This window comes from Chiloscyllium punctatum, chromosome 2 (assembly GCF_047496795.1).
Source record: "Chiloscyllium punctatum isolate Juve2018m chromosome 2, sChiPun1.3, whole genome shotgun sequence".
Lineage (NCBI taxonomy): Eukaryota > Metazoa > Chordata > Chondrichthyes > Orectolobiformes > Hemiscylliidae > Chiloscyllium > Chiloscyllium punctatum.
In genome coordinates, this window is record NC_092740.1 from 48752657 (window position 1) to 48778873 (window position 26217).

The following is a 26217-nucleotide window of genomic DNA, read 5'->3' on the forward strand; positions in this document are numbered from 1 at the left end:
TGTGCAGGGCAGGTGAATTGGCCATGCTAAATTGTCTGTAGCGTTAGGTAAGGGGTAGATGTAGGGGTATGGGTGGGTTGCGCTTCGGCGGGGCGGTGTGGACTTGTTGGGCCGAAGGGCCTGTTTCCACACTGTAAGTAATCTAATCTAATCTAAAAACTGCCATTTAATGCAAAACTTTATTTTACTTTTACGCTAACTTTTAACATTTGGGACTTTCAGATTCACTCAGTGTGAATTGCCAAAATATTAAATCAAATACCAAGTGCCTGAACACCTAATTTCCCCCTCAGGCTGGCAACAAAAATAGTTCACTCTCTTAAAATTGTTAACCATTCTCCTTCATAACTACTGCCAGCATGTCTGTCCTCGAATAACCAATTACTGACCCCGTATCTTTGCCATCAACCATGTCCAGCCCCACTGTTCTCTTCTAGTTTGTTGAACATATAACTGCTTTACAAATTTGTATTCACTTGCAACTTGGGTGATTGAATCTCTTCAATTCTGATTGTGCCCATCATCTATCATTCCTGCTGATCCTCCTTGCAGTCCCGGTCAGAGAACGCTAGAGTATCCTCCAGTTGTTTTCAGCCAAGTGGGACTGCTTCTAGGAGCATTCTTATTTATCAAATCATTGTCAGAGCACTAAAGCCAGGTGCCATTCTATCTCAAGATCCCAGAAATCTGACCACATCTGTCTCCCTCATTTATATTCGATTTCTAGCTACATCATCAACCTTTCAATGTAGGCTAATGACATTTATCTCCATCTCTCCACACATTTTTGACATTCCTACTGTCTCTGTGCTATGAAATTACTCATCTAACTTTCAATCCTGTTTAATCAAAGCAAAATATAGTGAATGTTGGAAACTTCTGTAGTTTGTTCCTTTTGCTGTCAGTATGGCAGATGCTTTTTCTCCTTCTCACACCTAATGTCAGCAATTATTTTACATCTCTTTATCTCCCTTTTCCCACCATGAGCATTCCCTTTGACCTTTATTCTGGGCACTCCCACTGTTGGTTCCACTTGCTACTCATCCACTCTGTGAAAAACCATCACTTTCAGTTCTGAACAGTCATATCACACTGGACACAAAACATTAACCTTGTTACACTTTCTTCAGATGCTGTGACAGATCTGCTGAGTTTCTCTAGCATTTCCTGTTTCAACCCTGTTTATATATCACTTCCTTTGATTTAATATTTTCAAGATCAAAAACATTATCTATGATCACTGCCACAAATCCTTTATCAAAATCTCAAGTGCAACCAAACCATTAGAAACCTTTGGAGCCACTTACCAAAGACAAAAGTAGGGGGTGGGGGGGTGGGAGGGGGTTCATCATTGGCTTAGGAATCAATAAGAGTCAGTAAGGAATCATGTTGGCTCCTTTGGGAAAGCCAACCAAACTAAGCACCCATCAGGTATGTTGGTGCAGAGTGGTGGGCCCTCCCTAGATCAAGAACTTCCCAGAGGAGTAAATCCTGCGGAAAGTCAAAGTGGGTTGTGGGAGACGGGTATCTGGTAGCAATGTATTGACCAAAGGCCCAGGATTATCAAGGCACTCCAGGTCAAAGATGAATGAGGACAGGATGAAGTCTCTAGGTCACTGGGTATATGTGTGTGTTTGTGTGTTTCTGTGAATGTGTCTCTGTGTATGTGTGTGTGTCTCTCTGTGTATGTATTTGTGTGTGTGTGTGTGTGTGTATGTATGTATATACACATGACTGTGTATCTGTGTGTGTCTGCATGTGTGTGTGGTTACTGTTAGCAGTTAGGGAAGAGGACTGGCTCTCTTACTTTTGATGCCAATGGCAGTGACCAATAACAAGACACACACACAAGACTCTGTCTAATATAGCCATTTACACCATTTACTCTATTCGGAAAAGGATCATAGAGACTGCCTATCTTTACTGCATTCTCCATTGAGACAGTCATTCCCTATTCAATCAGTGCCTCGTCTGAGAATTAGGACTGACTCTTCCTCTTAGATCATGTGAGTGATGGCCCAACCAGTCAGCGCTGTCTTCTCATGCTGTCGAAATAGGTATTCCTTTTACAAATTGGATTTCCAGTGTCCTGGTCTGGATGAGTGCAAGACAAAAAGCCTCAACTTCATTTTCCTTTTGAACAGTATAACTTCTGAAAATCATGACAACCATTTAATTCGAGAGTTGTAACCTGAATGATCATACAAAACTCTACTGTCGATGTCTTCACTAACACTAAGAGCTGATTCTAACATCCTGTTAATTACCTCCCACCCCACTTACTGACATGGGGGACTTTTAATCAGGGGGGGGGGGGGGGTGCAGAGGTGGATGGGGACCTCACCACTTCCTGTCTTGAGGACACAGTGAATTAAATCTGGGGATAGCTTGCGAATGCTGTTCCCAACCGGGCGCTAACTGGGCCCCTCAAGTGGGTTATTAATGCACAGTAAAGGCTGTGACCCCAACATTTCTGGTATTGAACCAGCAATAGGCAGGAGAGGTGCCACACAGTAATCCCAAAAAAAGCAAACCCAGCGTGGGTGATAGTGGCTCTCCCTCACACACACACCTCCTGAGTAAAAATGTTAGCAATGAGCCATAGATCACTCAGTCCTGAGGTAAGCAGCCACTGAATTGGAACCCAGCAAGCAGACCATATTCCAGCATCCACTTGGAGAGGTTTTCTAGATGAGGCTTTGATCTCTTTCATTCCTGACTTCGAGGATTAACATTTCGATAGCTAAGTCAAACCTTTTTTATTCTAAGCCTTACACTCTGTACGAGATTTCATGCATAACCATTATGTTATTATCAACACAGTGAGTGCAGCTGAAAGTATTATCCTTCCACTGAATTTCGGCATCCTGAGTTTTTCTTCTGTTTCTCACCCCTTTACAATGATTAGTCCAAAATGGTCCCCAAAGTATTACTGAACTGGCTTTGACAGCTTCTGTAATGTACCTACAGGGTGTAAAATGTCAAGTAATTAAGATTTCACTGGGAGTAGAATAAAAGAAGGGAACAGTGGGAATGTAACAGGATTAAGATATTAAAATGAAGGAAGCGAGTAAAAGGACCATAAAACTAAACTTTGTGTAATGAGAGTCACACCATAAATTGTGAAGCTTACCTTGGTATCAAGGCCTTGACCAGACTCAATGCCACCTTGGGAAATCATGACTGAGCCATCACTGGCGAATATTGAAACAGTACCTAAAATTACACAAGTCACAATTTGTGATGCAGACAGATAAACCTCTCTCGAGGTACAGTGTTACCTGATTGGTACAAGTGTCGGCAGAAAGAATCAGGTGGTGACGGGATTGTTCCTGGTGCTATTGAAAACAAGTATTTCTTCCAAACAAACATTCAAATTATTGTTAGGTATAATCACATATGAGCCAAATGTTTATTGGAATTTTCTAAAATATGCATAGGACATCTTTATCTCATGTGATTCTACCTCTTACTAGCATATTCTGAGGAGAGAAATAACTGCACATAATAGGCCAGGTCTTTGATCAGCGGTGATGTTCAATGCACTGCTAATTGCCTGTGAAGATCTCTGCATGATTGCCTTCTTGTGCACTTACAGTCTGAATTTCCAGTCCGGGTGAAACCACGATGCTTCAGCACAGTGACCCATAGGGAACACCAGTGAAAAGAAGCAGTGCAGCAGAGGAGGGACAGAGGAGCACAATGGAGGGCAGGTCCCGTTTTTATGACATTAGTTGCTGTATTCAGGGAAGTTCTTGACAGTCTCAAGATTAAGAAAGCGAATGCAATGTTGTCTCTTATCTCAAGAGGGTTGGAATATAAAAGCAGAGATGTACTACTAAGACTTTATAAAGCTCTGGTTAGGCCCCATTTGGAGTACTGTGTCCAGTTTTGGTCCCCACACCTCAGGAAGGACATACTGGCACTGGAACGTGTCCAGCGGAGATTCACACGGATGATCCCTGGAATGACAGGTCTAGCATATGAGGAACGGCTGAGGATACTGGGATTGTATTCGTTGGAGTTTAGAAGATTAAGGGGAGATCTAATAGAGACGTACAAAATAATACATGGCTTTGAAAAGGTGGATGCTAGAAAATTGTTTCTGTTAGGCGAGGAGACTAGGACCCGTGGACACAGCCTTAGAATTAGAGGGGGTCATTTCAGAATGGAAATGCGGAGACATTTCTTCAGCCAGAGAGTGGTGGGCCTGTGGAATTCATTGCCACGGAGTGCAGTGGAAGCCGGGACGCTAAATGTCTTCAAGGCCGAGATTGATAGGTTCTTGTTGTCTAGAGGAATTAAGGGCTACGGGGAGAACGCTGGCAAGTGGAGCTGAAATGCGCATCAGCCATGATTGAATGGCGGAGTGGACTCGATGGGCCGAATGGCCTTACTTCCACTCCTATGTCTTATGGTCTTATATGCCTTCACTGGGTCAAAAATCACACAACACCAGGTTATAGTCCAATAGGTTTAACTGGAAGCACACTAGCTTTCAGAGCGTCGTTATGTGAGAATCTCTCCGGTTATGTTGAAGGCATCTTGAAACCAATTGTACAGGGGATCCTCAGCTTCTGTCCCGACACTACGGATTTTTTACAGAAACTCAGCACCCATGGACCAGTCGAACCGGGAACATTCCTCGTCACAATGGACGTTTCCGCACTCTACACCAGCATCCCCCACAATGATGGCATCGCGGCAACAGCCTCAGTACTCAACACCAACAACTGCCAGTCTACAAACACCATCCTACAACTCATCCGCTTTATCCTCGATCACAACGTCTTCACCTTTGACAACCAGTTCTTCATTCAGACACACAGAACAGTCATGGGGACCAAATTTGCCCCCCAATTTGCCAACATTTTTATGCATAGGTTCGAACAAGACTTCTTCTCCATGCAGGATCTCCAACCAACATTATACACCAGGTACTTTGACGACATTTTCTTCCTCTGGACCCATGGTGAGGAGTCACTGATAAAACTGCACAGTGACATCAACAAGTTTCATCCCACCATCAAACTCACCATGGACTACTCTCGACTATCTGTCTCATTCTTGAACACATGCACCTCCATCAATGATGGACACCTCAGCACTAAACTCTACCGCAAACCCACAGACAACCTCATAATGCTACACTTCTCCAGCTTCCATCCAAAACATATTAAAACAGCCATCCCCTATGGACAAGCCATACGCATACACCAGATCTGCTCAGATGAGCAGGAACGTGACGGACACCTGGAAGTACTCAGGGATGCCCTCACAAGAACGGGATCCGATGCTCAACTCATCGACCGCCAGTTCCGATGTGCCACAGCAAGGAACCGTAATGACCTCCTCAGGAGACAGACACATGCTGCAACTGACAGGGTACACTTCGTTGTTCAGTATTTTCCAGTAGCTGAAAAACTATGCCATGTTCTTCGTGACCTGGAACACATTATCAATGAGGATGAGCATCTCACCAAGACATTCCCCATACCTCCACTACTTGCCTTTAAACAATCACCAAACCTCAAACAGATCATTGTTCGTGGCAAGCTGCCCGGCTCTCAGGCCAACTCCATACAACCCTGTCACGGTAGGCGCTGCAAGACGTGTCAGAGTGTGGACATAGATATCATCATTATGTGTGGGGACACCTCCCACCTTGTACATGGCAGGTACTCATGTGACTCAGCCAACATTGTCTATCTTATATGTTGAAGGCAAGGACGCCCTGAGGCATGGTACATTGGGGAAACCGAGCAAAGGCTACAACAACGGATGAATGGGCACCGCACAACAATCAACAGACAGGAGGGTTCCCTCCCAGTTGGGGAACACTTCAGTGGTTCAGGACATTCAACCTCGGACCTTTGGGTGACCATCCTCCAAGGCGGACTTCGGGACAGACAGCAGCAAAAGTGGCCGAGCAGAGGCTGATAGCTAAGTTCGGTACCCATAGGGAAGGCCTCGACCGGGACCTTGGGTTCATGTCACATTACAGGTGACCACCATTGCACTATACACACACACTCTCACACACACAGTCACTCCTATACACACGGACACACATATACACAGATGCGCACACAGACACCCACACACACCCTTACAGACGCACACACTCCCACACGCACCCCCTCACAGACTTAAGACACTCTGCACTCACTACACACACACACATACACTTTCTCACACTCACAACCCCCAACCCAGACACACACACACAGACAAAGACCCACATGCACACATATATTTTGTGGGGTGAATTTGAACTTGCAGGGTGACATTGTACTTTGTCCATTGTAAGTTTAAACTTGCAGTGTAATTACAGTGTCTTTGTGCATGTAAAGACTTCCAAAGAGTTCCACTGGCAGCAGCGACCTATGTTCAGAACATTACCACAACTTACAGTGAAAGATCTGACATGATACCCATTCTGAAATTAGCAGGAGGTAAGCTCCTCAAAGCCTAGTCCAGTTTGTTACCCTTAATAGCAAAGCCTGGCCAAAGTCAGTGCAAGTGGCTTAACGGATTCCAGTGCACTAAGAAAGCAGAAGACCTTTTCTTTGTTCACAATGAAATAGATAAACTGCAATTGCCAATATTGAACAAGTGAATATGTAATTTTATGCTGGAATTATAAAATCGCTACAGGGAAGGAAGAGGCCATTTGGTGCACTCAGTCTGCATTGAACTTTGAAAGAGCATCCCAGTTAGGGTGGATAAAGGTAAAAACAATGACTGCAGATGCTGAAAACCAAATACTGGATTAGTGATGCTGGAAGAGCACAGCAGTTCAGGCAGCATCCAACGAGCAGCAAAATCGACGTTCCGGGCAAAAGCCCTTCATCAGGAATAAAGGCAGTGAGCCTGAAGCGTGGAGAGATAAGCTAGAGGAGGGTGGGGGTGGGGAGAGAGTAGCATAGAGTACAATGGGTGAGTGGGGGAGGGGATGAAGGTGATAGGTCAAGGAGGAGAGGGTGGAGTGGATAGGTGGAAAAGAAGATAGGCAGGTTGGACAAGTCTGGACAAGTCAAGGAGACAGTTACTGAGCTGGAAGTTTGAAACTAGGATGAGGTGGGGGAAGGGGAAATGAGGAAGCTGTTGAAGTCCACATTGATGCCCTGGGGTTGAAGTGTTCCAAGGTGGAAGATGAGGCGTTCTTCCTCCATGCGTCTGGTGGTGAGGGAGCGGCGGTGAAGGAGGCCCAGGACCTCCATGTCCTCGGCAGAGTGGGAGGGGGAGTTGAAATGTTGGGCCACGGGGCGGTTTGGTTGATTGGTGCGGGTGTCTCGGAGAAGTTCCCTAAAGCGCTCTGCTTGGAGGCGCCCAGTCTCCCCAATGTAGAGGAGACCACATCGGGAGCACCGGAGACAATAAATGATATTGGTGGATGTGCAGGTGAAACTTTGATGGATGTGGAAGGCACCTTTAGGGCCTTGGATAGAGGTGAGGGAGGAGGTGTGGGCACAGGTTTTACAGTTCCTGCGATGGCAGGGGAAAGTGCCAGAAGGGGAGGGTGGGTCGTCAACCAAACCGCCCCATGATTTCAAGACTAAAGGTTTGTGCTTGTTTTTTTCAGATTCGTGACATATGTTGATATCTACAGTAGGTGGAGCTCCTGAGCCTAAGTAAAATACACTAAATTGCAATAATTCTGATTAAATGCCAAGGTATTGAGTGCATTAAAACACTTACTGTTGCAATCCAGTCTTTGTGTATTCTCATACTATCAATTTAACACTAATTTATGCTGAATTAAGATAATTCATAGCATGATAATGTATAAAACTGAGTAAACATGCTTGTCAGGACTGGAAGTGACAGGAGCAAATTACTGAGTATGCTGGAAGCTGGACTGAAAACAAAAAATGCTGGAGATCACTGCAGGTCAGGCAGCATCCATGGAGAGACAGCAAGCTAATATTTGAAGTCTAGGTGGCTTTTTATCAAAGCGAAAGTGTGGAGGGGACAGCATTTATGCAATAGTTGGGGTGGGGGGGGGGGAGGAGGAGTTTAGAGTGCGAGGGGAGAAAGGATGTTGATAGATCAGATAAAGTGATCGGATTGTCAGAATGACAGAACAATGGTGTGTCTAACTTCCAGACTGGAATGAACAGACAGTGCCCCTGGAGTGGGGGAAGGAGAGAGGAGGTGACAGTTGAAAAGGAGCCTTTTTTCCCCCAGTAGTTTGGGCTGAACTCAACTAATTATTTCAATGCCTTTGAGCTGGGATATGATCATCGTGGATGAAGCTGCTTTTCAATGTAATCTGATAATTAAAGAAGCCAACATCAAGCCATATAGATACAAGTGTTTCTTTCTCGTCACACGAGACTTGATTGTGCAACCTTTGCACCATTCTTAGTAAATTCACTGCCCTACAGAGTAAGTTAAAATAGCAATTAAGATAATTACATTTCATAGATGTTCAAACATTCTTAAAGAACAATAGAGATATTCTTCCTCCGTGATGTGTATGTAATCCCCTGATGATTTCAATTATGCAATCTAAACCAGCTACAGGACCACAGTGTTTCAAGCAGCACTCACATAAGTAATAGCTTTCAGACCAATACAGGCCGTATTTGAGGGGAACCACTGCCAGTCCTTTCTTCTTCCACCTGTTGTCTGCATTGAATTTCTTAATTGCTTGCAGTCGTCCAGCCACATCCACTTTTTCTAACTGAGCTGTTCAGAATGACAATAAAAATGGTTAATGCTCTAATTCATTAAAGGGTGCAACAGGAAAATACAGTAATGCTGTCCAAGTGTTTTTGCATAACATAGACATGGATGTACAATATTCAATCACAGCTGAATCATCTACATTTCATAGGCTTTGCGTATTCATTAGTAAGTACCATTAAAAACAAATAAAAATCAGATGAGCCATGAAGTGTGCTAACTAACTTCCGCATTATGATTAGTATCCTGAGCATACAAGCCCCATGTTGTGTGCGCTAATTTGTAAAACCAACTTCACACAATCCAATTTGCCCTGTTTATAAAATAATTCCTTTTGCTGCAGTCATTAACTTGACATCTTGACTGTTGTACTAATTCTACTGCTACTGTTGCTTTTGTATGACGAAAGAAGCTTATCATGGGATGTCTAGTTTGATTATCCATTCAACAGCATCCTGAGATGATGAATGGAGAAATGAAGTTTCTCCTGCAGTGGATCATAGAGGGCAGGAAAATGTTGGTAATCCACAGACTGGAATAATGGCCACAATCATACCTCAGGTCATCCCAAATTTTCCACTATTTCTACTTTTAACCCCTCACCTCAACAATCTGGCTTCAGTCAGTTCTGCAGCTCTTCAGCTGAGAAATTGAGCAGATAGTTTGCTCTCAGGTTTGGTCATGTTATTTTTGATAATGCTATAGCACACAGGTCTGATTTCTTTGGAGGATTGTGAATGAATGAAGATAGGCTGTGAAGGGGAGGAGACATGTTATGCTAAAATAAAAAAGAAATGCAGACTCTGGAAATCTGAACAAAAACAGAAATTGCAGGAGGATCCCAGCAGGGTCTTGCAGCATCTGTACAGAGAAAGCAGTATTATCATTTTGAGTCCATTGACCCTTCTTCTGTTCGCTTCTGAAGAAGGGTCACTGCATCTGAAACGTTAACTCTACTTTCTCTGCACTGATGCCTGGCATCTTTAAGCTCCTAAAAACATGTTTGGTTCCTTAATAAGTTTGGTGAATGTATGAACATAAACCAACAGGCAGCTCAGACCTACATATCAATCATTTCTTCCTGTGGTTTGTGATTATAAACTTATGTGGGCACAACTGGGACAACTAAAGAACAATGAAAAATAAGACATTTAAACCACCTTAATAACTGTGTCAATATGTAATGCTCACAAAACAGAGAGAATGATGTGTATGCCACCTTTGAATGTGACTACCAAATCATTGGTAAGATTTGTAAAAGAGCTCTTTAAGTATTCTTAACATTCAGTGACTACATTTAGACTGTTCAATTACTTCTTCAGCATTGAGAGAAGACAATGCAGTAGTCAGAAGGATAGATGCAAAGCTATAGAAGATTTCACATCCACTGCTGTTGTTATCAAATACAATAGGTCATCACAGAATGAGAATCTGTCCAACTTTGCACCGGACTCACTTGAGTAAAGATCCCGGATGCTGCAGTAGGGCAGGTTGAAGCCCAGTGGTGTGATGTCTCCTTGAACATACAAGTTCTTCTGCTTCACAGCGATTGGATCCAAGTTCAGAAATTTGGCCACATGTTCGAGAATTGTCTCAATGACAAATATGTTGGGTAGTGAACCTGTAAAAGCAGGAATTTTATATTTGTATGTCAACTTGGCTTGGTGATGGAACTCTAGTCTCGGACACATTATGGTCACATCACACTGCTGAGTTAAGTATGTAATCTGGGCTGATATTCAGTCATTTAGCTGATATAGTGTTACTGTACATATATGGTGCTTCAGTGCTGCATAATCATAGGTGGGATCTTTAAGATGAAATGTCCTGCCTAGGTGGTATTCCAATAACAAGAAGTTCCCTCAGTGACCGTGACAAAGACTCAATGACATTACCAAGACCTATTTAGTTCTCATCTCCGGCTTGGGTTCCATTTTCAGCTTTCATGGGAAGTTCAATTCTAATTTCCAATTTCGTCCATACTGACACAAATATAGCTAACTGCTGCTTTTACATTTACCCATGAAGTTACATTGGTTATCAGAGGGTAGTGCTGAAACCCAACTTGTTGTTGGCTGTCAGCTTAAATTTGATAGTAGATTGCAATATTGGACACAATAATGAATATCAAAATTAGCTTGGGTAGGCATTCAATGCTAGATCAAGGAATTAATATGACAGTCTTTGGAACAGCATCAAGTTTCAAGAACGTTGATGCTATAACAAGGTTAAAGAATCTACCTGATCATCACCTTTGAAATCAATGCTGCCTTCAGGAGAACACAATCCCACATTTATTAAATGTCACAGAAATTTAAGGGTGAACACATGAGGATCAATGGTCGGCACAACATCGTGGGCTGAAGGGCCTGTTCTGTACTGTTCTATGTTCTATGTAATCTGAGGATATTACTTCACCACAGGTGACATAGGACAATACCAAGGGGAAATTTTTCCCAAAGATTTTGCTGGTTGCATTAGTCAGAAATTACTGGTCAGTTTACAGCATTGCTTACAATTTGGTTTTGTTCTCCCCAACGCAAGGAGCCCTATGCGACATCAACTATTGCCCACAATGGGACAATCTGAAGACAGCCACAAATGCATATTCACTCTGGATCTTGATTTGGACTTTCGACTTCTCTAAGTGACTAAGTGATCATCGTTCAGACGTCCACGTGTAGCTCAGATATTCGGAGCACTAGATTGTCATTGAAGCAACACAAATGGATTTGCACATTGGGACTGTGTAGAATTCCAGATGCAGCTGTAGGAACTTCCTGGGGAATTGAAGATCCCATTTTGCAATGTCCCTGTGCCTGAAACCACCTGCAAGAATCCATGTAGGTTGGAGAACTTGGAAGGATCTGTTTTAGATGAGCCACAAGTTGCTCAGAAAGGGTGAGAGGCTCAAAACCCTCCTGGGTAACCCATCCCCCAACATGCTACTAACAATCCCCAAACTACATCTGCCCCCACCCCTTTACACACTCCCCACCTGATAGACAACCATTACCCTGAACTGACACCCCAAAATTGAGGAGATTCTAATTCCAAGCTCCACAGCACCTAAATCCTCTCCTTTCACCTTCCCTGCCACCGCCCCACCCAGGACCTTCCTTCATATTACCTGATGTGGTAGCCCCCAATTTATCCTCAGCATGACATTACTTACCAAGCACCCGAACTCCTGACCCAACCTTTTAAGGATTTTATGGTGAGTGATGGTCTAACTTCTGCTTCTATTTCTTATGTTTTTATGTTCAACCGCACCCCAACCCTACACTTACAGATAAACCTGGCTGGCTGTACGACTGGATATTTAAAACACAGAATACTGCAAGTATTGCTGTGAGAAAGGGGGCTCATTTCGATATTCTCCCTGAGTATCTCGCACAATAAGGCAATAGTTTGACTCCAAATATGCTTCTGAAAAAGCTAGGATTAGAGTTGCTGGTCAGAATCTGGAGCTCAGTCCCAGGAAGGAAAGAAGTAGGAACAAAGTGGCAATCTGACTTTGATACCCATGCCTTGGAATGTATTGGTTGGGGTGTAACAGATACTGTGACCTCAGTGAGCTGCTTTCTTTAACACAGTTTGTGGGTCTTTAAGCTATTCAGTAAAGTTAAAGTTGCCACAGTCTTATCAGACCATAGGACTAATTCTTTATTAGGCAAAGAGAGTGTGACAGAGAGAGAGAGAAAGAGAGAGACTGGTTTACCTTGAGGATATTACACCTCAAGTGAGCAGAGAGGCTGAGAAGGAGGGATCTTCCTGAAGATAGCAGCTAATGTAGGAATTTAAACTGCACTGTTGGCATCACTCTGTGTCACAATCCAACCATCCAGCCAACTCAACTAACCAACCCCATTCACGAACACAAACTGGAATAATGCGGTTTTCTGGAGATTACCTGGAGATCTGCACCATGTGTGAGCTGCTCGGTTTGTTTTAAGCGCAACAGGGATCAGCTTCCAGTTCTGACACTTGTACACTGCAAAATAAACATGGGGTCAGGCCATAGATCTGAGAGGAGAAAGAAACAGCAATGGCCACATCTTGTACTGCATCAGAATCTAAACAACAATAAGAGGTACAGTTAGTAAGTTTGCAGATAACACCAAAATTGGAGGTGTCGTGGACAGCGAAGAGGGTTACCTCAGATTACAACAGGATCTTGACCAGATGGGCCAATGGGCTGAGAAGTGGCAGATGGAGTTTAATTCAGATAAATGCGAGGTGCTGCATTTTGGGAAAGCAAATCTTAGCAGGACTTATACTCTTAATGGTAAGGTCCTAGGGAGTGTTGCTGAACAAAGAGACTTTGGAGTGCAGGTTCATAGCTCCTTGAAAGTGCAGTCGCAGGTAGATAGGATAGTGAAGAAGGCGTTTGGTATGCTTTATTTTATTGGTCAGAGTATTGAGTACAGGAGTTGGCAGGTCTTGTTGTTTCTGTACAGGACATTGGTTAGGCCACTGTTGGAATATAGCATGCAATTCTGGTCTCCTTCCTATTGGAAAGATGTTGTGAATTTGAAAGGGTTCAGAAAAGATTTACAAGGATGTTGCCAGGGTTGAAGGATCTGAACTACAGAGAGCAGGCTGGGGCTGTTTTCCCTGGAGCATCAGAGGCTGAGGGGTGACCTTATAGAGGTTTACAAAATTATGAGGGGCATGGATAGGATAAATAGGCAAAGTCTTTTTCCTGGGGTCAGGGAGTCCAGAACTAGAGGGCATAGGTTTAGGGTGAGAGGGGAAAGATATAAAAGAGACCTAAGGGGCAACATTTTCATGCAGAGGGTGGTACATGTATGGAATGAGCTGCCAAAGGATGTGGTGGAGGCTGGTACAATTGCAGCATTTAAGAGGCATTTGTATGGGTATATGAATAGGAAGGGTTTGGAGGGATATGGGCCGGGTGATGGCAGGTGGGGCTAGATTGGGTTGGGATATCTGGTCGGCATGGACAGGTTGGACCGAAGGGTCTGTTTCCATGCTGTGCATCTCTATGACTCTATAACTTATTGTTCATGCCTTTAAAATTCCTTTGATGTTTTAAATGCAATAGGAGGCTTATTTTAGTTTTAGTTATAGACATAGCAAAGCTTAAACTGACTATAATAAATGGGGTATTTTCATGGTTATTTAATTCTTATGTACAAATGTAGAGAGAGGGTAATTTAAATGTGTCAGCACCTGCAACGTCTATACTGTTGAAGTTCAATGCCAGAACTTAAGACTGAGTAGAAATGTATTTCTGGTTGGAGAACTTGTCAACTACATTTAGCTCTTTATTAATAAAGATCAATTTTTGTCATGGGATGTTATTTATTATCGGTTCTAATCAACCTTGGTCTATCCATCATTATGTGAACATACAAAGAAAGAGCAGAAGTAGGCCATTCAGCCCTTCAAGCCTGCTCCATCATTAGTAAGATCTGATTCTAACCTCAAATGCGCATCAGCCTCTCTTGATAACTATTTAGACCTTTGCTTAACAAGACATTCACATTATCTACATCAAAAAATATTTCAGGACTCTGCTTCCACCACCTCTTCAAGATGGGAGTTCCAAAGTTTCACATCCCTCCCTGAGAGGAAGAAAATGGCAGCCGATCAGTTTCAAATGGCAACCCCTGATTGCCAATCTAGTGGGCTGCTTCATTATGGATGATGTCAACCTTGAGCGTTGCTAGAGCTGCATCCATTCAGGCAACAGTAGAGAATTCCATCATACTCTTGACTTGTGCCTACAGACAGTGGAGATGCTTTTGGAAGCCAGTAGGTGAATTACTTGCTCTGGGATTCCAAGTCTCCAACCTGCCCTTATAGCTATAATATTCATATGGCTAGTGACCCCTAGTTCTTGATACTCAGATTGGAGGAAATATCCTTTTCGTGTCCTGTATGTTTCAATCAACTCACTATTTACTTCTCTAATATCTGGTGGACACAAGACTATCCTTTCTAGCCTTTCCTCATAAAACAAGCAACCCTTTCCAGACATTAGTCTTGGAAACCCTCTCTGAACTGCTTCGAATGCATTTCAATTCTTCTTTAAGTAAGTTGACCAATGCTGTGCATAGTATTCCAGGTATGGTCTTACCACTGCCTTGTATAACTGAAGCATAACATACCAACATTTTTATTCAATTCTACTCACAATAACTGATTACATTCTATTAGCTTCTCTAATTATTTACAGATTTGAAGAACGTATTTTCTAAACAGCTAGATGTTTTGAATGTAATCTTTTCATTGGCTCTGAATTTACAGGAACTTGTCATAAGAGTGAATAATAAGTGTACACATTTTAAATAATCATTTAAAGATAAAACATAAGTCCTTTACTTGACATGATAAAACTTGTCATGGCTTTAACCAAACACTACAAAGCTCCTTGCTCTTCTACTTTTCACCAGTTCTCTGGTCTCCAAAAGAAAACGTGTGAGACATGATTAAAAGGTATCTGAATATATTCGTGTTTCAATGTTTAATACTGAGAAAAACTAACTGTGAGACTTTTTTTAGATGTGATACCAACACAGAAAGTAATATTTAGATGTCCCAATGGCACTTTCTCTGACAAGAATGAGCAAAATGATACATTAATTTCACCCTTACAGAGAGGCTACACTCGTCCTATTTTTAAAGCATAATTACTGTACCCTCATAATAGTCTTTTGGGATTCATGCACTAGAGCACTCAGGTCCATTAGGTCCCAAGCACTTATCAGCCCAAATCTCCAATAATTTATTCTGTAGTTCTTTGGTAACTTTCATGAGTTCCTCAATTCCTTCCATAATCTGATGATTCACTCCTATGGGATCTTACTGGCAACATCTACAGTGAAGACCATTGCAAAGTATTTGTTCAATTCACTTAACATCTCTTCATTCCCATTATTAGTACTCCAAACTTATTTTCTACAAGACCGCTACATTAACTCACAATTTTAAAACTTTTTAAACATTACATTAATTATATTTATAATTCTTAAGACAAATGCTGTTTTGACATTGCTAATTAACTTTATTATTGTATGCTAATTACTCACCTTGCAGATGAACTAGATGACAGGCTTGGGTGCTCAAAAGCTGAGCTTTTACTTAGATTAAGGTACTCAAGAAATCAACAGCTGCAATTCAAGCCTGAAAAGTTGATCATGTTATGACATTGCACTCCTAGATGAGATACTTTACCGTTATCAGAAAATACGAGGGATTCTCCAACCTCATTATCATTCGGGCTACATCCATTGTCAGCATAGTAAGTAATGATAATACCATTTAGTTTACCATCTTCATTAAACCCCACCTGGAACAAAACAGTAGAAATATTCACTTTTGTTAAAACCACCATTTGTTGTGACAGATTCACAGCTGCCTGACTGGTCTACTCAGCTACTTGGCAAGAGGTGTCCAGTTATGGACCTCAATGAATGATTACATGCTTTGGAGCATTATATACACAATGTTGAAAAGAAATATAACAAATTTGTTACGGGGCCACAAAACCATGCATTCAGTGTTTATAAGCAATGAAGAGAGCGAAAAAAAACATTGGCACACCTAACTGAAGATATGACTAATAGCAGAAAGAAATTACTTGGAACTTGAGAAGCCAGTCAGAAGACATGTTATATAAGGACAACACATGTTTGATTCTAGCCGTAGGTGACCATGTGCAGTTTGCATGTTCTCCCCGTGTCAGCAAGCATTTCCATCGGGTGTTTCAGTTTCCTCCCCCAGTCCAAAGATGTGCTGGTGGGGTGGACTGGCCATGCCACAGTGTCCTGTAGTGTCAAGAGATGTACAGGCTAGGTGGACTAGCCATAGTGAATGTGGGGTTACAGGGATTTGGGTAGACTACTCTTTGGAAGGTTGGTGCAGACTCCATGGGCAGAAGAACCTCGACAGTGCAAAAGAGGTCATAAGAAATTTTCATCCAGTACTGTGCATTGAAAAAGGGTTAGTCAACAATTTTGTTGCAAAAGAATGTTTAAGGATGAGTGACCACAGTATGATAAAATTTTTGATATTTGAACATGAGCTACTTCATTCTGAACCAAAGTGTTAAATGAGAATAAGGGAAATTATGAAGGCATGGGGTATAAACTGGAAGGCTAAGGTGGATTGGGAAAATACGTTAGAAGGCATGACTGTACACAAGTCATGGACAGTCTTTAAGTAACTGTTACATGATCAACAGAAGCTTATTTCAAGGCACAAAAACTCAAGTCAGTCAACTGTTCAGGAAGTTCAGGATTGTCTAAGGTTATTAAAAACAGCCTATAAAGTTACCAGAAATTGCAATACTATTGAGGATTGGGAGGTTTTTAGAATACAGCAAAGGGCTATCAAGAAATTAATAAGGAAAGGGAGAATGGAATGTGGATGTAGTATAACAAAAATCATTTTAAAAAACTGACCGCAAAAGTTTCCATAGTTATGTCAAAAAGTAATGTTTGGCTATAACAAGTGTGGGCCCATTGCAGGCATGGTGAGGAGAATTTATAACAGGGAACAGGGAAATGGCAAAGAAGCTAAATTATTATTTTGTGTCAGCTTTCATTGAGGAAGACAAAATAAATCTCCTAGAACTGCAGATCTAAGTGATAGGGAGAATGAGGAATTTAAGGGAAATAGAGTTAGTAAGAAGATTCTAACTGGAAAAATTAAAGTTGATAAATCTTCAGGACCTGATGGCTTGCATCCTGAGGTGTTAAAGTAATTGGCTATACAGATAGTTAATGCATTTGTGATTATCTCTCAAAATTCTATAGATTTGGGAATGATTCCCATGGATTGGAAAGGAGCAAATGTCACTCCCTATTTAAGATGGGAATGAGAGAGAAAACAAGGAATTACAGACCTGTCAACCTTTTATCATTACAAGAAAAAAAAATCTGGAATCTTTAATACAGGAGGGGACAAACATATCCTTGGATGATTGAGCATAGTGAATGGGAAATCGTATTTGACTTCGAGTTTTTTTTTTGAAGATCTTACTAACAAAGCTGCAAAAGACGAGCTGATGGATGTAGTACATTTCAATTTTCAGAACCCACTGATTAAGTCCCCCACAGAAGTTTGGTGAGAAAAATTAAAGCACATGGGATTAGAGGTAATGTACTGGCATGCAATAAGGATTGGCTAACGGGTGGAAAACAGAGGGAAGGAATAGAGGCTGCAACTATTGGGGTAACGCAAGGATCAAAAATTGGCCCCAGCTGCTCAGAATATATATCAATAATTTGGAGGTCGGGATCAAATGTAATATTTCCAAACTTGCAGATGATACCAAAGCTTATTGATACTGTGTGATGTGAGAAAGATGTAGAATAGCTTCAGGAGGATTTGGATAGGCTTCGTGAATAGGCACAAATATTGCCAATGGAATATGTGGAACAATGTAAGGTTATCCACTTGGCTCACAGAAACAGATTTGAAGACTATTTCTTAAATATTAAGAGGTTAGGAATTGAGATGTGCAAAGGGACATGTCAATAAGTCACTGAAGGCAGATAAGCAGATGCACCAAGATGTTAGGGAAGGCTAATGAAATGCTGGAAACAAAAACAGCTCTGGTAACATCTGTGGAGAGAAGGCAGAGTTAGGGTTTCAGGTCCAGTGATCCTTCTTAGGTACATCATTTTTCATTTTTGATTTCCAGTATCTGCAATTCTTTGCTTTTTGTGCTGAATGAAATGTTAGCGTTTATTATGAGAGGATTTGAGTACCAGAGTAGAGATCACACGCTTCAGTTGTATGGGAAAATGATTAGACTGTGTTGTGGTTGTGTTCGCCGAGCTGAGAATTTGTGTTGCAGACGTTTCGTCCCCTGTCTAGGTGACATCCTCAGTGCTTGGGAGCCTCCTGTGAAGCGCTTCTGTGTTGTTTCCTCCAGCATTTATAGCGGTTTGGCTCTGCTGCTTCCAGTTGTCAGTTCCAGCTGTCCGATGTAGTTGCCGGTATCTTGGGTCCAGGTCGATGTGTTTGTTGATAGAGTCTGTGGATGAGTGCCATGCCTCTAGGAGTTCCCTGGCTGTTCTCTGTTTGGCTTGTCCTATAACAGTAGTGTTGTCCCAGTCGAACTCATGTTGTTTGTCATCTGTGTGTGGGGCTACTAAGGATAGCTTGTCATGTCGTTTCGTGGCTAGTTGGTGTTCATGGATACGGATCGTTAGCTGTCTTCCTGTTTGTCCTGTGTAGTGTTTTGTGCAGTCCTTGCATGGGATTTTGTACACTACGTTGGTTTTGCTCATGCTGGGTATCGGGTCCTTCGTCCTGGTGAGTTGTTGTCTGAGAGTGGCTGTTGGTTTGTGAGCTGTTATGAGTCCTAGAGGTCATAGTAGTCTGGCTGTCAGTTCGGAAATGTTCTTGATGTATGGTAACGTGGCTAGTCCTTTGGGTTGTGGCATGTCCTCGTTCTGTTGTCTTTCCCTTAGGCATCTGTTGATGAAATTGCAGGGGTATCCATTTTTGGCAAATACATTGTAGAGGTGTTCTTCTTCCTCTTTTTGCAGCTCTGGTGTGCTGCAGTGTGTTGTGGCCCTTTTGAACAGTGTCTTGATGCAACTTCTTTTGTGTGTGTTGGGGTGTTGCTTTCTCCCATTCCTAGACGTGATGGTACAGAGAACACCAAACGGAGAATTCACCACAAAGGTATACAGGAAAGCCACACACACAGACCAAGTTCTGAACTACGAAAGCCAGGGAATTCCGAGAGGCATGGCACTCATCCACAGATTCTATCAACAAACACATCGACCTGGACCCAATATACCGACTACTGCAGCGGACAGCTGGAATGGACAACCGGAAGCAGCAGAGACAAACCACTATAAATGCCGGAGGAAACAACACAGAAGCGCTTCACAGGAGGTTCCCAAGCACTGAGGATGTCACCTATACAGGGGACGAAACGTCTGCAACACAAATTCCCAGTTTGGTGAACAGAACCACAACGACGAGCACCCGAGCTACAAATCTTCTCACAACCTTTGAATGATTAGACTGTACCTAGAGTACTGTCTGCAGATTGCCTCCTTGTCTCAGGAAAGATGTCAATGTTATACAGGGAGTGCAATGAAGGTACGCTAGACTTGTTCCCAGGATGGAGACACCTTCTTCTGAAAGGACATTGGACAAACAGGCTCTGTATTCTCTCCAAGTTTTGAAGAAGGTGGTCTCACTGAAAATTCCAAATTTTTTGAAGGAATAGACAGGGTAGATGCTTTGAAGTGTCTATAAACAGAATGCATGATTCAAAAGTAAGGGAGGTGCCACCCTGATCTGAGACAAGGAGTTTTTTCTTTAACTCAGAGGATTGTAAACCTTCGGAATTTTCTACCACAAAGTCTGTGGAAGCTCAATATTTGAGTATGTTATTATTTGCTGCAAGTATTTCATTGGAGAAACATATATTCTAAAAAGTTAAACAGGTTAATCCTTCTAACATTGAAGTACACTTCAACACATAGATTTTTTTTAAAAAATTAATTCACGGGATGTGGGCATCACTGGCCAGGCCAGCATTTATTGCCCAGCCCTTAATTGTTAAGCGTCAACCACATTGCTGTGGGTATGCGGTCACATGCAGGCCAGACCAAGTAAGGGCAGGAGATATCCTTCCCTACAAAATAATGGTTTGATGGTTACTACTACAATCTTACTTACAAACTTATTTTTAAACTTAATTCAAATTCTATCATCTGCCATGACAGGATTTGAACCCAGGTCCCTAGAATTCGAACCCAAGTCCCCAGGATCTGATTCTCTGGATTGATAGTCTACAAGTAGGCCATCGCCTCCCCTTTTTAATCAGTGGTTTATACATCATTACATTATTCTTGTTGGTAACAAAGTTGGTACAAGGAAAAGCCATCTGTGATTTTGGAACTCTGACCTTGTATTTGAAAATATAACTATGGCGTTTGCCAACTGCTTTCATGTTGGTGCTCAGGTCCATTATGCATCGAACAGGTCTGTAAGGAACAATATGATCACATTAAAAAAACATGAAAGAGGAAGTCTGAATAACAGAACATAGAAAAATACAGCGCAGAACAGGCCCTTCGGCCCTCGATGTTGCACCAACCTGTGAACTATTCTCAGCTCGTCCCCCTACATTATCCCGATGAAGACTAATATTTGAGTAAACTTTAGAGAGGGCGCGGTTAGCTCACTTGGCTAATTCAATAGCATGAGGTAGCCACCAATAACCAGAAGCATGGTTACAATTTCTGTTTGCATGACAGAAATAGTTCCCCTATTCTCAAAGCTAATAAAAGGCAACTTTGGACTAATTATCCAATTCCACTATCCAGCCCTCGCTAACTGTTTTGCATTTGTAATGAAATACTGATCTCATCAACAAATGAAACATCACTTCCCATGATCAGCTCCTTTTTTATTGGCTTTATTCATAGGATACTAGTGCCTTCAAGCTACATCATTATTTAAACCTACATAGAGATCCCATCTGCCAGCACTTGGCCCACACCCCTCCAAACCCTTCCTATTCATTTATCAATCCCAATGCTTTTTAAATGCTGTAATCGTACCAGTGTCCACTACTATCACTGGCAGCTCATTCCATACACACACCAGAAACGTCTCTTTTATAGGTCCCTTTTATATCTTTCCCCTCTAACCCTAAACCTATGCCCTCCAGTTTTGGACTCCCCCACCCCAGAGAAAAGACCTTATCCACTTACCCTTTCCATGCCCCTCATGATGTTATAAACCTCTATATGGTCACCCTCAGCCTCTGATACTCAAGGGAAAACAGCCCCAACCTATTCAGCCTTTCCCTATAACTCAAACCCTCCAACCCTGGCAAAATCCTTGTAAATCTTTTTTGAACCCTTTCAAGTTTCACAGCATCCTTAACTAGACATTTCCCAAATGTTTGCGTTCATCAGAAATCATTTCAACAAAAAGTTGGTTCGTTCATCTTTCATTAAGGCCAATTACCAGCCAAGTCATATTTTCCTGAGTCTTATTGTTTAAACTTGTTCATAGAATGTGGTCATCAGTGGCTTGGCCAACCTTAATTTTTTCCATCTTTAATTGCCCTGAAAGAGATTTGGATGATCTGCAGTGGGCCTTCAGGTGTAGTGCTATTAAAAAAGGGGGTCCAGAATTTTGACCCAGTGACAGTGAAGAACTGACAATATAACCACAATTGGATGGTATATGGGGGTGCAGTGACTGGGATGAAGTGGCAACATAAGTTCCAAATCCAGATGGAGTTCAGTTTGGAAAGCAAGTTGCAGATAGAGGTGTTCCTGTTCACTTGCTGCCCTTCATTTTCTAGGTGGTAAAGGTCATGTGTTTGTAAGGTGCTATCAGAGGAGTTTGGTGAAATTCAAACATGTCCTTAGAAAATGAGCCTGGGCTTCTGGATTACTAATCTACTGCCTTTACCACCATGTCACCCGTCTTCCCTCGATGTTAAAATTTGGTTGTCATTCGGTGGTGATCGAAAAGGTGGGTTACATTTTTAGAGGATATCAGAAATATAAAGTGAGAATGGAACTCAGTCAGTGCAGTAGAAACAGTTGAACATTCCAACGAGAACAACAAATGCTGGAGATCACAGTGGGTCAGACAGCATGGAGAGACAACAAGCTAATGTGCTGAATCTCAAGGACTCCATAGTTTGGGCAAAAGGGAGGCTGGTCACATAGAAATGAATCGAGCAAAGGTGTGAGGGGTGTGTAAGACTAGAAGAGGTTGCCAAGACAGAATGAAGTAAAATTAATGCAACAATTGAAAACAAAGATGATGAGTTAAAAATGCTGTTAGTCAGTAAGGCAAAGTAGGTTAGCAGGTCAAGATTGAAAGGACGGAGAACCTTTACGTATGACAAAATACAGTCATCAGTTGGCATTTGTCAAGGATGGAGTTTGAGATAACAGAAAGGCAAGCGCACAGTAGTCTCTGAGGCACATAAATCCATGATCTTTTCGCTCTTTTTGTCAAAGGTAGGTGATAGGTAAAGAAGATTAAGATGACAATGAATGGCACAGAAAAGGAATATTAGGTGTCCACATCTTCCAGGATGATCCTGGTGCAGTCAGTAATTTAGTCTTTGCACACTGAAGCATTTTTGTGATCAAGATGTTGCAATTCAATCTAATTCTGGCTTTGTTACAGTCCTTTAAATTAAAATACAACATAAAGATCAAAACGTTAGCAGCAATATTCTTGCACGGCTGTGAAGTTTAGTAGTAGCTCACTGGTTGTGAAGAATTCATCACATGATTGGTTCTCAGAGCAGGAGCACTCCTCTGTGTTTCACATGGAAAGCTAATGACTTTCCTGCCCCAGACTTGGCTCCCTGTTCCACTCCCCTTCCAAACCCTCCACTCAACCACCGTCCCAGCTGCTAAAATATCCTGCACTATCTACCAACCAGCTCTTGCTTCCTGTCGGTTTGGGTAATCAACAGACAGATGGAAGGTGATGCATTGTTCACCCTCTACGTGGAAAAACCTATCCATAATAGCAATCCACCGACAAGCTCAGTGTGGGATTCCTGTTCCTCAGAGTCCCACTCTTGTGCACTGCTAGCCAATGTGACTGGCAGGTCAGGGCCTGAACAGGCCTCAGAATGGGCAGGCTAGTGGACACCTTACTCATACATTGTACTTCATGGAAGTGGACCAGCTATTTGTCATTATCTTACCTACTCTTCGACAAAAACCTGCCCAGTGGGGACTGAAAAGGCCAGCCCCCTGTCAATGCAGATGTGGCATTGGACTTGGTTTTTTAAATGTGTCAAATAAATGCAAATTGTGCTGTTCCAAATGGAAGATAAACTATCAATTGAACCACATGTAATATTTAGGATGTTTCAGAATTGAGTTTCTGTAATTAGACTGATAATTATTCCCCTGATGGACTGTTAAGGAAGAATTTAATGCTTTATTTATCTTTTCTTTCTAGAGGTTGTGAGGGGATTAAGTGAATATTTGGATAGATATCTATATCCAATCTGATTGGATATTGCTGGGATTTCAGCCAATTCTGCCCTCACAGCGATCATGGCACAGTGAGGATGGTAAAAACAGTCAAAGACCCACCCTAGAGGCAATGCTGCCCAGATTGTCATCTTGGCTTTATTGCCTCCACAAAGTGATTTTCAAGAGCAAGTTATTATCAAATTAATCTTGCCCTTACTCTGCAAATGTTTATTTTTACAGAACATATTTTAGAAAGTTACTCTTAAATCTTGTTCTCCTACTCTTTCAACCAATACAGATCACAATAACTTACTGCATTAAAAATTCTCATCTCCCCTCTGGTTCTTTTGCGATGGCTTCTGGTGGGCAATTGGTATGTTATTTGAAACAAGTTGTCTTCACTTAAAACATGAAAATTCCAATCTAAGTTTGAATGCATCGATTAATATCCAGCTTACTCTTTTTCTTTGCATTATGTTGATCAATCGTAGCTTTTAATACAACTTTTTCATTCAGGCACATCAAGATAAAATAAAGAGGGCAGGATGTGTGTGGAAGTTGTAAGAACTTTGCATTTTGCTTCATGATGGGATACTTGATCAAGGTAAAAGCTGTCTTGGCTCTCAGCCTCTCGCTTTAGCAGAAAAACATGGCTGGAGACTAAGGTTGTGTAATTATAATTTGACAAAATATAGGGAGCATATCATAGGCTCGTTAGTAGGGATGCTTCCTGAGCTCGTTAGCTTTTCCAACATTGAGTCATAGAGCTGAGCAACAAGGCTATAGCTGTACTGTGCTTATCTTTATCTTGAATTATTGTAAACTGCAGAATGTAAGCAAAGTTGTTTGTATCAATATAGAAGTACAGGCTGACTGTTCAGCTCGAAAAAGTGCTGTTAGACAGTGGAGACTGTCTTCAGCCTCTCCGTGAATTCACGAAAAATAAAGCTTCTTAAAACAAGACTCAAAGTCTCAGACCAAGTAATTTCCTCAACAACGTGTTATTTCTGATACTGCCAAGTTTCTAAAAAAAAATCAACAATATATTCTGTCCAGTATTCAATTGAATCCTACCTGCAAAGGACTGTTGCAGCCACTGCTGCACCACAAGCTACTAAACTGGCCCGTGTAGCTTTACCTCCATAAGCTCCTCCCAAACGCTTAGCTGAGATGTTGATACTGTGAAAACAAAAACCTTTCTAAATGATATTAAACCCTATAATTATTTTTAGATAATACTGCAGTAAAAGGTAATCACTAAATTTCAAAGTTGTACATTAAGAGGTTAAGATTGCAAATGCTTGATATTTGATATAATGACCACAAAAAATGTTACAAATACATTGCAGTCCATCAATTCTGTGAACACACAAGACAGGTTAATGTTTCAGGTTGGTGTCCTTTGCCACAGACTAGTAAATATCAAAACATTCACTTATCCTTTGTTCTCACAAACTGTAAAACTGCTATGTATTTTAAGTACTTTATATTGATATTACAATACTGCCTCTTGCTGATTTAACTAACTATTGATGAGCAGTGATATTTTTCCTTCTATCATATATACAAACTCACCTTGCCACAAACCTCAGCAGAGCTCTGACACAACTTGGATGTTTCCATACATTCTTGTTTGAGGTTAAGGACAATCAACCAAGGTTCAACCAATCTCACACCTTACAGTGCGGCTTGGTCAAATACATCTGTCATTAGTGATCAACTAAATAAATCAAGATTCAAGATCAAGATCAATGCCAAATTGTCTACTTTTGCTGCTATATGTTTGTATGTGTGTACAAATATTCATTTGCATGTTTGTCTGCAACATTTTCTTAACTGCTGTGAATTCAAGTCTTTCGGAGGTTGTGATTGGTTATCACAACTGTAGGTGAGGAATGGTGTAAATTAACTGTGAAACAAATGCAAAAATAAATAAAAATGACATATTATTGTTCTAAGTATGATTGGCAGGTATTTTACTATATTGATTAGAATAGTGACGTGATGGATGATTTAAAACAAAGATAGCCTGGTAACTGAGATGGTCAGGTGGCGATCTCTTTATTTAGTTTCTGCTTAGAAGTGTTTTTATCAGTTTAACTTAGGACGTGATACATTAAGTACATTATACCACATCTAACTCAGTTTAATGTTGAAATTTGCCTTCTGCAATTTCAATGTTACTATTAATGCAATTTGTAAAGTTATTGTAGCAAGTTAATCACAATGGGATAAAAATGGACAATCCGCTTACTCTGTGGCAGGTATTCCAATGGCACAGGCAATGGCTTGTTGTGCTAAGTCCAACCATTGGCTCGCTGCCTGAACATCCAAACCATCTTCAGTAGGCATGCACCGACAAATCTGACCAAAAATAAACAGTAGTCAAAATATAATCCTTGACAGTTATTTCTAATTAAATCTCAGATTATACAATCTTAATTTAAGAAGCAGCTATCAGGTCAGTTCGGTCCTACCTTCTCAATGTATCATCTCTCTCTCTAGTGAGTCAGTAGTCGTTTAGGATATGTTGACTTTACCTTTAACATAG

General features: G+C 41.5%; 1 protein-coding gene across 7 annotated transcripts in view; it reads right to left on the minus strand.

Annotated features, from left to right (window-relative positions):
- LOC140483795 (uncharacterized) overlaps nucleotides 1-26217 on the minus strand; it is a 175727-nt gene that overhangs the window by 12559 nt on the left and 136951 nt on the right. For all 7 annotated transcript variants that reach the window (XM_072582394.1, XM_072582403.1, XM_072582422.1 and 4 more), the window contains 8 exons: nucleotides 25921-26030; nucleotides 24741-24845; nucleotides 20603-20681; nucleotides 15895-16009; nucleotides 12605-12685; nucleotides 10148-10312; nucleotides 8557-8694; nucleotides 3134-3216 (listed from right to left, as the gene is read on the minus strand). In XM_072582394.1, coding sequence (XP_072438495.1) covers nucleotides 3134-3216; nucleotides 8557-8694; nucleotides 10148-10312; nucleotides 12605-12685; nucleotides 15895-16009; nucleotides 20603-20681; nucleotides 24741-24845; nucleotides 25921-26030 — 876 coding nt within the window. The remainder of the gene's footprint in view (nucleotides 1-3133; nucleotides 3217-8556; nucleotides 8695-10147; nucleotides 10313-12604; nucleotides 12686-15894; nucleotides 16010-20602; nucleotides 20682-24740; nucleotides 24846-25920; nucleotides 26031-26217) is intronic.